General features: G+C 41.7%; 1 protein-coding gene across 1 annotated transcript in view; it reads right to left on the reverse strand.

Annotated features, from left to right (window-relative positions):
• Window positions 1-12,841, reverse strand: part of PLD3 (phospholipase D family member 3) — a 166,011-nt gene that overhangs the window by 53,995 nt on the left and 99,175 nt on the right. Inside the window, exon 7 of the mRNA XM_053721761.1 lies at window positions 7,752-7,879. Coding sequence (XP_053577736.1) covers window positions 7,752-7,879 — 128 coding nt within the window. The remainder of the gene's footprint in view (window positions 1-7,751; window positions 7,880-12,841) is intronic.

Genomic DNA, 12,841 nt, shown 5'->3' on the forward strand with positions numbered 1-12,841 from the left:
AGCAACCATCAGACCAATTACCTCCATATATTGAGCCACTGATGGCTGAACAGTAGACTGTAGAGAGTCAGAATTTTGGATTTTCTGACTTCTGTCGGAAAAATTTTCATAGATACGGAATCTATTTTGGTCCCTAAGAAAACCACCTTTGTAGCTGGAATAAGGGAACTCTTCTCCAGATTCACTTTTCATCCCTGGGAACGTAGAAAAGACAAGATCTCTGTATGAGATTTTGTTTGTTGAAAAGATGGTGCATGAACCACTATGTGGTCCAGGTAGGGCGCCACTGCAATTCACCGGGACCTGATCACTGCCAAGAGAGCCCCCAGAACCTTTGAGAAAATTCTGGGAGCTGTGGCAAGGTCAAAACCGAAGAGCCACAAACTGAAAGTGTTTGTCTAGAAAGGCGAATCTCAAACTTGTGATGATCCCTGTGGCTGGCAAAATGAAGATACACATCCTTCAGGTCTATGGCCGTCATGAACTGACCCTCTTGGACCAAAGGAAGAATGGAACGAATGGTTTCCATTCTGAAGGATGGTACCCTGAGAAAATTGTTTAGGCACTTTAAAGTCTAAAATGGGTCGAAAAGTTCCCTCTTTTTTGCGAACTACAAACAGATTTGAATAGAATCCTAGACCCTGTTCCCTTACTGGAACTGGAACAATCACTCCCAGGGAGGAAAGGTCCTGAACGCAGTTCAAGAATGCCTCTCTTTTTACCTGGTCTGCAGATAATCTTGAGAGGTGGAATCTGCCCCTGGAAGGAAAAGTTTTTAATTCTATTTTGTAACCCTGAGCTACTATGTCCACAGGCCAAGGATCTGGGACATCACATATCCACACTTGATAAAACAGATAAAACAGGGAAAGTCTGCACCCCACTTGATCCGATCCCTGACCAGGGGCTGACCCTACATGCTGACTTAGACTCAGCTGAGGGCTTCTTTGATTTTTTCCCCTTGTTCCAAGACTGATTGGGCATCCAAGAAGTCTTGGAATGCTCCTGCTTGGAAGAGGGAGAGGAAGACTTTTGACCTTTGAAGTTATGAAAGGAACGAAAATTACTTTGACGTCCTTTAGGTCTGTTCTTTTCTTGTGGTAGAAAAGACCCTTTTCCACCCGTAATATCAGAAATAATTTCTGCCAGACCAGGTCCAAACAAGGTTTTACCCTTGTAAGGAAGCACCAGAAGCATGGACTTTAAGGCAACATCCGCTGACCAAGATTTTAGCCACAAAGCCCTGCGGGCTAGGACAGTGAAGCCAGACATCTTGGCTCCCAGTCTAATAACTTGCATGTTAGCATCAGAAATAAAGGAATTGGCTAGTTTGAGAGCCTTAATCCTATCTTGGATCTCCTGCTATGGAGTCTCTTCTAAAATTGATTCAGACAAGGCATTGCACTAATAAGATGCTGTGCTAGCTACTGTAGCAATACAAACTGCAGGTTGCCATTGCAGACCCTGATGAACATACATCTTTTTCAAATAAGCCTCCAGCTTCTTATCCATGGGATCCTTAAAGGAACAGATATCCTCTATAGGGATTGTAGTTCTCTTAGCCAGAGTAGAAATAGCCCCTTCTACTTTAGGCACCCTGCGCCATGAATCTTAAATGGAGTCAGCAACAGGAAACATCTTTTTAAAGACGGGGAGAAAGGTATCCCTGGCTTCTCCCATTCCTGTTAAATAATCTCTGTCACACGTTCTGGAACAGGAAACACTTCCACAGAGGAAGGAACATCATAGTATTTATTACGTTTACTAGATTTCTTAGGGTTGACAACAACAGAAGTACCGGAGTCGTCCAAAGTAGCCAATACCTCCTTTAACAGTACAAAAAGGTGTTTAAACTTAAATCTGAAGCTTACTTCTTTAGTATCAGATGAAAGAATTATACTGTCCGAATCTGAGATTTCGCCCTCAGAGGCTACCGACGTATCCTTCATTGGACTTATGAGGGAGGGCAAGCTACATACCAGAAGGTGGAACAGCAACCTTACTATCTGAAGACAAGTGGAAATACATTGCGGAGACCACGACAAAATTTCGGACCTGCGCCAGTCGAGACTGGGATTGTGCTTTTGGAGCCAGGGATAACCCAGAACAACCGGAAAGTGCGGAGAGTTTATTGGTGCAAAAATGGGTGCCATATTGGTTTTGCTAAATAGGAGATTGGCTGCCAAATCTAAATCTTTAGGAGGCAGTAGTTTAAACTGCTGCTTCATAAATATTAGTTGCAGTTTAAAATTAGTGAGTTTGCAACCAATCAGAACATTCAAATCATGAAAAATAAAACCCTTAATATGGAGGTTATTACAGTAGAAAAAGTAATAGCAAAAGGGTCATGTGACCACTCGATTGTGAAAAGGTGTGTTGAATGTAATATCTAAAGACCATGCATCGATTATAGGGGTCTTAATCGTCTTACCATTAAGAATGCTTACCCTATTCCGCTCATTAAGGAACTCTTTGACCGCCTCAAGGGAGCTACGGTCTTTACTAAACTTGACTTGAGAGGAGCGTACAGTCTCGTTAGGATCAAGGAGGGCCACGAATGGAAAACAGCATTTAACACCAGGAGCGGGCATTATGAGTATCTCGTAATGCCCTTTGGCCTATGTAATGCTTCTGCTGTTTTCCAGGAATTTATTAATGATGTCCTACGAGATATGTTGCAACAGTGTGTTGTGGTGTACTTGGACGACATCCTCATACACTCACCCACACTTGAGGCTCATCGTTCTGATGTTACACGGGTTCTTCAGAGACTACGTGAGAACGGCCTGTTTTGTAAACTCGAGAAATGTGAGTTCCATCAGACTCAACCTTCCTAGGTTATGTTGCAGGGTTCTCCATGGATCCTGACAAGTAATATGCAGTGGCCTCGCCCAGTTGGTCTTCGGTCTATTCAACATTTTTTGGGGTTCGCCAATTACTATAGAACGTTTATTAAAAACTTTTCTACGCCTGACAGTTCCTTGCATCCGTGTGGTTACTTCTCTAAGAAATTGTCTCCAGTGGAGTGCAATTATGAAATTGGCGACAGGGAATTACTGGCCATAATTTTGGCACTCAAGGAATGGAGACATCTTCTCAAGGGTACTAGCATGCCAGTGCTCATTCTTACTGACCACAAGAATTTAACTTATCTATCTGAAGCAAAACGTTTGTCGCCGATGGGCGTTCCTTTTGTCTCCGTTTAATTATGTGGTCTCCTACCTGCCTGGTAGTAAGAATCTTAGGGCTGATGCCCTCTCTCGACAATTTTCCCCTTTGTCCAAGGAGGAGTCTGTACCTACTCCAGTAATACCTCCTGACCATATTTTTGCTACTATACGTACTAATTTGACTTCTCCCTTGGGGGATGAGATCCTGGCTGCACAAACCAATGCACCTCCTAAGAAACCTAGTGGTAAGTGTTTTGTTCCCGAGAATCTTCAAACTAAACTTTTGCACACTTACCACTATACTAAAGCCGCAGGTCACCCAGGCAAGAACCAAATTTGGTCTGTCACGCGACAATTCTGGTGGCCAGGTCTTCGTTCTGATGTTGCTGCGTATGTTGCCTCCTGCTCAGTTTGTGCACAGAATAAGACTCCTCGACGTCTTCCTGTGGGTCTTCTTCAACCTATTGCTAATGGTGAGCGTCCTTGGACACATCTTTCCATGGACTTCATTGTCGAGCTGTTTCCAATGGCAATACTGTTATCCTTATGGTGGTTGACATTTTTCTAAAATGTCACATTGCATTCCCTTGATTAAGCTGCCTACCGCTCAGGAGCTTGCTTCAATTTTTGCCCGGGAGGTCTTCCGTTTACACGGGTTACCCAAGGAGATAGCGTCGGACCGGGGTAGCCAGTTTGTCTCCAGATTTTGGCGTTCCTTTTGTGCTCAAATGGGGATCCAGCTTTCCTTCTCCTCGGCATATCACCCTCAATCCAATGGGGTTGCGGAACGGTCTAATCAAGCTCTGGAACAGTTTCTCCGTTGCTATGTCTCAGATCACCACAATAATTGGTCTGAACGGTTACCTTGGGCAGAGTTTGCTCGTAATAGTGCTATTAATGCTTCCTCCAAGTTATCACCGTTCATGGCGAATTATGGGTTTCAACCATCCTTGTTGCCCGATTCATTCATGTCTCAGGGTATTCCGGCTTTGGAGGAGCATCTTCGGCAACTCCGTTCCACGTGGGTGCAGATTCAGGATCGTTCTATGCAGCGCCAAAAGTTCCAGGCTGATCGTAGGCATCTGCCTGTGCCTTCCTACCAGGTTGGTGAGAGTTTGGCTGTCCTCCCGCAACTTGAACCTTCGTGTGCCTTCCAATAAACTGGCTCCCCATTATGTTGGTCTTTTTCGAATTCCCCCGACGGGTCAATCCTGTGGCCTACGCTCTTGACCTTCCTCCTGCAATGCACATCTCCAAAATTTTTCATGTCTCCCTCTTGAAACCATTGGTTTGTAATCGGTTTACCACTGTGTTGCCTCGCCCCCGTCCTATCTTTGTTGACAACCATGAGTAGTATGAGGTCAGCAGCATTATTGACTCTTGTATGTCCAGGGGCTGCGTACAGTATTTGGTTCACTGGAGGGGCTACGGTCCGGAGGAGCGTTCATGGGTTCCCTCCTCTGATGTTCATGCTCCTCCGTGCCTTCCATGCCCGTTTTCCCCAATAAGCCTTTTGTCCTCCCGCAGGGGAGGGGTCGTTGAGGGGAGGGTACTGTCAGGGTTTTTTCCCTGCTTTGCTTGCCATGTGCTGCTGGCAGCCATTTTACTCACCTATCTTGCTGACTCTGGTGCATACTGCGTGATGCTGCTCATTTCCTGCACTTCCTTTTATGACCAGACTGGTGTACATCATCAGTGTGAGACAGGATGCAGTCTCAGAATTGTGATGTCATCACTTATTTAAAAGGGCCTCTGTTCAATATGCTTTGCCCTTGCGTTGTCTCGGATCTGTTTGAGAGCTCCTGTGTATTACCTGGCTGTCTGACGTCCCCTCTGGTTCCTGATCCCTGGCTTGTTCCTGACTCTGCTGTTCTCCTTGTTCCTGACTCGGCTCATCTGTCTATTCGCTTTGGCTCCTGACTCGGCTCGTCTGACTACTAGCTCTGGTTTTGATTCCTGGCTTGTTATTTGTCTTGTGGACTTTTTATTATTTTTTGCTATTAATAAAGGTGTGATTTTTGCACTTCTCGTCATTCTGATTCCTGGCACCCTGACAATAGGTAAGGCATTTAGGCTCGCCGTTACAGCAGATTGCAATTGTGAGGAAAAATCTGCAGGAAGAAAGTTACCCCCCAGTAGGAGGCACGGGCTGACCGCAAGGGACTGCTTGTAAGATAGAATTAAATCTGGGTTGAGGGGAGAGGAAAGGCATCTCCTGGAGAACAGACTTCTGAGAGGTAGAAAGCTCAGAAGGGGATAATTTATCAGAAGGTATAGCATTTTTAGATCCCTTCTTAGATCTTAAAACTACCCACAGACAGATGGAACAAAACTGGGCAGGAGGGCATACTATGGCCTTCCCATAATAGAGGCAGTTATTAGTGATACTAATTGATGTTAGCCCTTCTGAGGGTTCTTTGGCTGCAAAGTCCTCAATAACTAGGCAGAAGTTCCTACTAATGGTTATGCCTAAAAATAATAAGGACTGTTTCAGTCAAATAAATCTCTTAGAAAAAAATATGGCACCTCTAACCTGCCGTAGGCTGGGTTGCTCACCCTCTCCTAGTAACATAGGCTAGATACCTGAAGTCGACTTGACTCTCCACAGATCGTAACGATTATTCTAAGATGCGCCACAGCTCCGCAAACACCCGGCAAGAGGAAGTGAAGCCTGTCACGTGGGGCACAAATTAAGCCCGCTACTGGTCTGAGCATGCAAAGAGAACATATTGCGCAGCAATAAATAAAAATGAATGCCCCAGTTTGCCATCTGCCTAAGAGGACCCCAGAGCCACCTTCAACTCCTCACAAGTGCTCCACTATAAGGAGCTAAGTCCCCAAATGCTCTAACAAAGAAGCCTCAATGTCAGAAGTTCATCCTCAGATCCCTCAGAGGAAAGTAATAAAAACCCACACTGTAAGCTTTCTTCAGGTGTCCCTAGGAGAAAAAAAACATATCCCCCTAATAAAATAAAGCGACTTAACCCTCAGGAATCACGCTGTGGAGCACGCACACAGCTGCTCAAGATGTGACAGGCTTCTCCTCCTCTGACAGGGACCTGAGTGGGAAAGAGGATAATCAGTGTAACTCATCTACATTGATTTCCTAGGGGTACTTAGTTAATTGTCCATATGCTTACAGAGAACGTTCCCCGATGCATAAGGATCTAACCTTCACCACTACTCTCACTGAGAGCTTTATATGACTGCTCCAATACCCCAGTCCTCTCTTGCAGGGAACATACCCATTAAAGGACTATCTTCTTTCTTCTAACATCTTCTCTGCTATCCTCCTCTAGTAACGAAAGGCAAAGAATGACAGGGGGGTGGGGGAAGTGGGAGGGATATTTATAGCCTTTGGCTGGGGTGTCTTTACCTCCTCCTGGTGGCCAGGTGTTAATATTCCCAACAGTTATGAATGAAGTTGTGGACTCTCACTACCTTTGGAAGGAAAACTGGTTTTGAAATGTATAAATGCATATCCGATTTGTAAAAGTTTCATTTTTGCTTCCATATCCCTATAAAAGTTGTGTGCCAGCCTTGGCAACATCTTCAAAACAGCATATCAATGGTTTACTTACTTTCTAATAACATAATAATATGGAAATTCTACATAGTCTTTAAATGGACTGTAAAGTCAAAATTAAGCTTTCATGATTCAGATAGAGCATGCAATTTTAAACAACATTCTATTTTATAACTTGCTGTGTTTTCTTGGTATCTTTTGTTGAAGAGCATACCTACGTAGGCTCAGGAACAGCAAGGCACCACAGGGTGCTAGCTGCTGACTGGTGGCTGCACATATATGCCTCTTGACATTAGCTCACCGATGTGTTCAGCTAGCTCCCAGTAGTGCATTGCTGCTTCTACAAACAAAAGACATACCAAGAGAATAGCGCAAATATGATAACCCAGAGACAGAACTGTTTTTCACTTCCTGTAATGATTTTTTTTTAGTAAAACATTTTCAGCAGGTCATTTTGAAATTAAATACAATTGTACAAGAGGCAGTTACACTAAAGCACCAGATCAATTGCAATATGCTGATTAACTGAAGAATAAAGTCATTCTGAAAGTTTTATAATATATTGTAGTAGTTAAATTTTTTTAAAAATGTTTATTAAATTGTTAATTTGTTTTCTTTGCTCTTAGTCTAACATCACATAATTATAAAGGTAAAAATGAGGTTATATAAAAAAAAAAAAAAAATTTGCTCAGAAGAACATGTGGGCAGGGTTAAGAAAATCCCTGAAAACCAGCCATCAATGTGCTGCAGCTTTGCAGCGCTGCTCCATATTTGACTGTTATTTTCAAACAGTGCTTCACCCTGACTGTTAAGAAAAACTTTACACAATGCAGCCAGAGCACAGCACTGTTTCAAGAGAACAGTCAGATATGAAGTAGCGCTGCAAAGCGAAAGCGATAATTCACGCACATGTCAATTCTTTCTGCCGACATGTTGCATTTTCTGCAATGACATCTTAGATGACAGCATGTTCTGCCTTGGGGTTTGATAATAAAAATAACTTTAATTATTTTTTTTAATGGTATACTCTGAGTAATGAAAGAAAATTGTAGTACCTGTGTTAAAGAGCGCCAGTCCATGTTGGCGCTACCAAGATATAGGTGCTTGTTGTCCACAACCCAAAATTTGGTGTGCAGTATTCCACCAGTTAGGTTTGGTAAGTTCACAATACGTATCTCCGCTCCTGAGTGAGAATGAAAGAATGATATAAATAAGAATTATTTTGCTATCTACATTATTTCAGATTATTATAGAGGTGGGCATGAGGGGTGTGTGCTCCAAGCTTTTGAATCAAAATTCACAACCTCTTGTTGCCAAATACACTTCTGCTTGTATGCAATGCATATTGTCATATTGGTCTGTATTGCGCCTCCTTGAGTGGTGACGTGGGAATGTCATCAGGTTTTACAAAATTTCATCAGGGAAAGGACTGTTTCTTTCGTGTAACCCCTCTGGAAAGGGTACCCCACAAACAGGGAACCAATCGTCTCAATTGTTTGAGACAAAGAGAAACATATTGGATTTATAAGTTTGGTAGCCTTTTTCCAGAGGGGTTAAATGAAAACATTGATTTAGCAGCTTTTTAACTATGATGTATTTTTTATTTCTCTTATTCACCCTGTTATCTCTGTATGTGTGTATCAGTTAGCCTCAGATATAACATACATACACTCATCATTAGGCTAACATAGCCCCTCCCCATGTGTCTGCAGCATCCTCACATAGCCCCTCCCCCCAATGCACCTGCAGTATCCTCACATAGCCCCTCCCCCTAATGTGGCTGCAGCATCCTCACATAGCTCCTCCCCCTGTGTCCGCAGCATCCTCACATATCCCCTCCCCCTTAATGTGTCTGCAGCATCCTCACATAGCCTCTCCCCCTAATGTGTCTGCAGCATCCTCACATATCCCCTCCCCCTTAATGCGTCTACAGCATACCCACATATCCCCTCCCCTAATGCGTCTGCAGCATCCTCACATATCTCCTCCACCCCAATGTGTCTGCAGCATCCTCACATAGCCCCTCCCCCATTGCGTCTGTAGCATCCTCACATAGCCCCTCCCCCATTGCGTCTGTAGCATCCTCACATATCCCCTCCCCTTAATTCGTCTGTAGCATACTCACATATCCCCTCCCCCCCAATGTGTCTGCAGCATCCTCACATAGCCCCTCCCCCATTGCGTCTGTAGCATCCTCACATAGCCCCTCCCCATTGCGTCTGTAGCATCATCACATATCCCCTCCCCTTAATGCGTCTGTAGCATCCTCACTTATCCCCTCCTCCCTTAATGTGTCTGCAGCATCCTCACATAGCCCCTCCCCCTAATGCGCCTGTAGCACACTCACATATCCCCTCCCCCTAATGCGTCTGTAGCATCCTTACATAGCCCCTCCCCCTGATGCTTCTGTAGCATCCTCACATAGCCCCTTCCCCTAATGCATATGTAGCATCCTAACATAGCCCCGCCCCCAAATGCGTCTGTAGCATACTCACATATCCCCTCCCCCAATGCATCTGTAGCATCCTCACATAGCCCCTCCCTCTAATGCATATGTAGCATACTCCCATATCCCCTCCCCCTTATGTGTTTGCAGCATCCTCACATATCCCCTCTCCCTAATGTGTCTGTAGCATCCTCACATATCTCATCCCCCTTATGCGTCTGTAGCATACTCCCATACCCCCTCCCCCCCTAATGCGTCTGTAGCATACTCCCATATCCCCTCCCCCAATGCGTCTGTAGCATACTCCCATATCCCCTCCCCCTTATGTGTCTGCAGCATCCTCACATATCCCCTCCCCCTAATGCATCTGTAGCATCCTCACAGATCCCCTCCCCCTAATACATCTGTAGCATCCTCACATAGCCCCTCATGTGTCTGCAGCATACTCACATATTCCCTCCCCCTAATACAGCTGTAGCATCCTCTCATAGCCCCTTCCCCCTAATATAACTATTATACATGAATAACCAAATAAGGTTTATACACTATTGGCTAATTTGCTACACACATTGGAGAATGGTGAACCTGATTATTGTATAGAGCGTTTCAAAGAACTTTATATGGTCTTCCTTTCTAAAGAAATGTGTATGGGAGATATGAAGGGTTAAGTAGAAAATCAATCAGGCTAACAGCTGCGTGTAGGGGTGTAACAATACAATTGTGTTTTAATTGGTTATGTTTAGTTTATAGGTTAGAGCTCTCAGTTAATTCTTAGATGCCTGAGGAAACAGCGTGCCAGCTGAGAAACTAGTTGCATGATTTTAATACATAGTGGGAACTTTCTGTACACTGATTTTATACTTATAAGAGGGGGTAAGAGAGTATGCGCTAAATAGCTAAAAAGGCTAAATGGCTAAAACAATATGTTAAATTTATAACAATTTATTGAACATGAGGTAACCAAGTAAAAACTTTAAAAATATACAATGACTATAAATAGCATGGATCCATGAATAAAATAAAAGGCTGTGAATAGCCAGAAATTAAGCTAATGAAAGAACGTTGAACAGATGTAACCAATGTGAGGTGTAACAAAAAATGTGGCCAATGTGAGGTGTGACAATGAAATAGTGATGTATACAATCAATATCTAAACAAATACAAGTCCAAAATAAAGTCCAAAATAAAAGTCTAGTGGAACTTGAGTGTAGTTTATCCTCCTTCAAATTGTCGTGGAGATGTGCTGGCTAAAAGTAAATGATGCTCCAAATGTGTAAGTGTTCCAAAATTAAAAAGAGGAAAAATATATGTGTATATATATATATATATATATATATAATATATATATATATAAATATATATAAATATATATATATATATAATATATATATATATATATATATATATATATATATATATATATATATATATATATATATATATATATATATATATATATATATATAAATAAATAAATAAAGATAAAAGTGAAAAATAAAAATAATGCAAAAAATGGCAATGCAAAAGGTGAAAAAAGCAACAGTGATTATGCAAAAATATAAAAAAGTTGGTGATGAACAAGTATCAAAAAACAAAATGTATCCAAAATGTAAAAAACAATGATGAAAAACAATGAACCTGTGAAAAAACAAGAAAGAACAATAGTGCAAAACTGTTTGTACACAGTAGATTAAGGTTGAAAATAAGATCACCAGTATGTCAACACGTTTCAGCCTTAGTTAGGCCTTTCTCAAGACTATACTGTAATGTGGTACCTGGGAGCTTATATAGGTGACTGAAATAATTGAGGCTGTTTTGGTGCCAAAATATTTAGCCCGCCCCTTCCTGTTAATCCCGGAGGTTCTTGGGAAATTAAATCTCAACATGTAATCGCTTTGTTATTTTTATAACATTATATTTCGTAGATAAAACTTATACATGGATGAATATATTATTAATAATAAATTATAAATTGACCTTGATGTTACCCAAGCAGACTAAAGTTTGAGCTTGCATTGGTCTGTGAGAAAGTATCATTGCCACCAAGTCAATCCGGACTCACAGAACACACACAATTGCTTGAGGTGTAAGAACGTTTCTCTACAATTTACTATCCAGCCTTGAGAGTGCAGAAACTAATAGTTTCTCTGTGTGAGCAATTGCTAAATGTAAAGATGGAGCTTGAACCAAGATCGTCCAGGTAAGGAGCTACCGCTACTCCCTGTGCTCGAATAACCAAAAGAAGGGCCCCCAAAACTTTTGGAAAGATCCTTGGAGCGGTAGCTTTATGAACTGATAGTGCTTGTCCTGAAAGGCAAACCACATGAAATTGATGATGCTCTTGATGGATCGGGATGTGTAAGTTAGCATCCTTTAAGTACACTGTGGACATAAATTGGCCCTCAAGTACTAGGGATAGAATGGATCTGATGGTTTCCATCTTGAAGGGGCCCTCAAAAAATTTGTTCAACATCTTCAGAGTCAGGATGAGTCAAAATGTCCCCTCCATCTTTTGAACAATTAATAAGGTCAAGTAAAATCCCATCCCTTGTTTTGAGATGGGACAGGGACAATTACCCCCATGTCTTCTAGATATTGAACGCAGTGAAAAAGGCCACTCTCTTTTATGGTATTTTTGAAATGTAAGAAAAGACAAAGTTCCCTTTTCGAGGCAGAGTTCTGAAGCCTATGCTGTAACACTGGGAAACAAATCCCCAGAACCCAAGAGTCTTGAATAGACTGAGCCCAAGCTTTGAAAAAGGCTAAATCTGCCCCCTACCGGAGAAGATATCAGATTGGGGGTGGTACCTTCATGCTGACTGAGTCAGCAGTGGTCTTCTTGGAATGTTTTGTCTAGACTTCTTATCCTGAGGAAATAAAAGCCCCTTTACCACCTGTTACAGTAGAGATAACTGAATCCAACCCTGGGCCATACGAATTCTTACCCTTACGGGCCAATGAAACTAGTAATACAGCTAAGGGATATAGATTTTTAAATCTTCTAATTGATAACTTCTTGTCACAATTAATAGAGGAGCCAACTAGGAATAAAGCTATATTGGATTTAGTGCTATCAAACAATACAGCTATAATATCAAACATAGAAGTCAAAGAACATTTGGGTAACAGTGATCATAATATGGTCACTTTTGAAATCACTTTTCATAAGCAGCGTCTTAAAGGTTTAACTAAGACTTTTGATTTTAAGAAAGCAAAATTCAATGATTTAAGGAAATCATGAAATAACATAAATTGGGACAAAGCATTCTCTAATAAAATTTTGTTAAATAAATAAACATATCAACACATACCATATGGTTATAAAAGTAAAATAAATAAATCCAAGCCAATGTGGCTAAATAAAAATGTGTTAAGAGAAATTAGGGGGGAAAAAACGTAGGGCATTTAAATTATTCAAAGAAAATAGTACAGACTCAACATAGCAAATTTATAAGGAATGTAACAAAGCATGCAAAAAAAGCAATCAAATTAGCCAAAATTTAAAATGAAAGATTAATTGCAAAGGATTCTAAGTCAAACCCTAAAAGGTTCTTTAAGTACATAAATAGCAAAAAATCTAAGGACAATATAGGTGCATTAAAATGCGTGGAGATAGCATAATTAACAGTCGGCTAGATTACGAGTTTTGCGATATGAGTGAAAAAGCAGCGTTAAGGGTCTTTTTCACTACCGCTGGTA

Source organism: Bombina bombina, chromosome 7, assembly GCF_027579735.1.
Source record: "Bombina bombina isolate aBomBom1 chromosome 7, aBomBom1.pri, whole genome shotgun sequence".
Taxonomy (NCBI): Eukaryota; Metazoa; Chordata; class Amphibia; order Anura; family Bombinatoridae; genus Bombina; species Bombina bombina.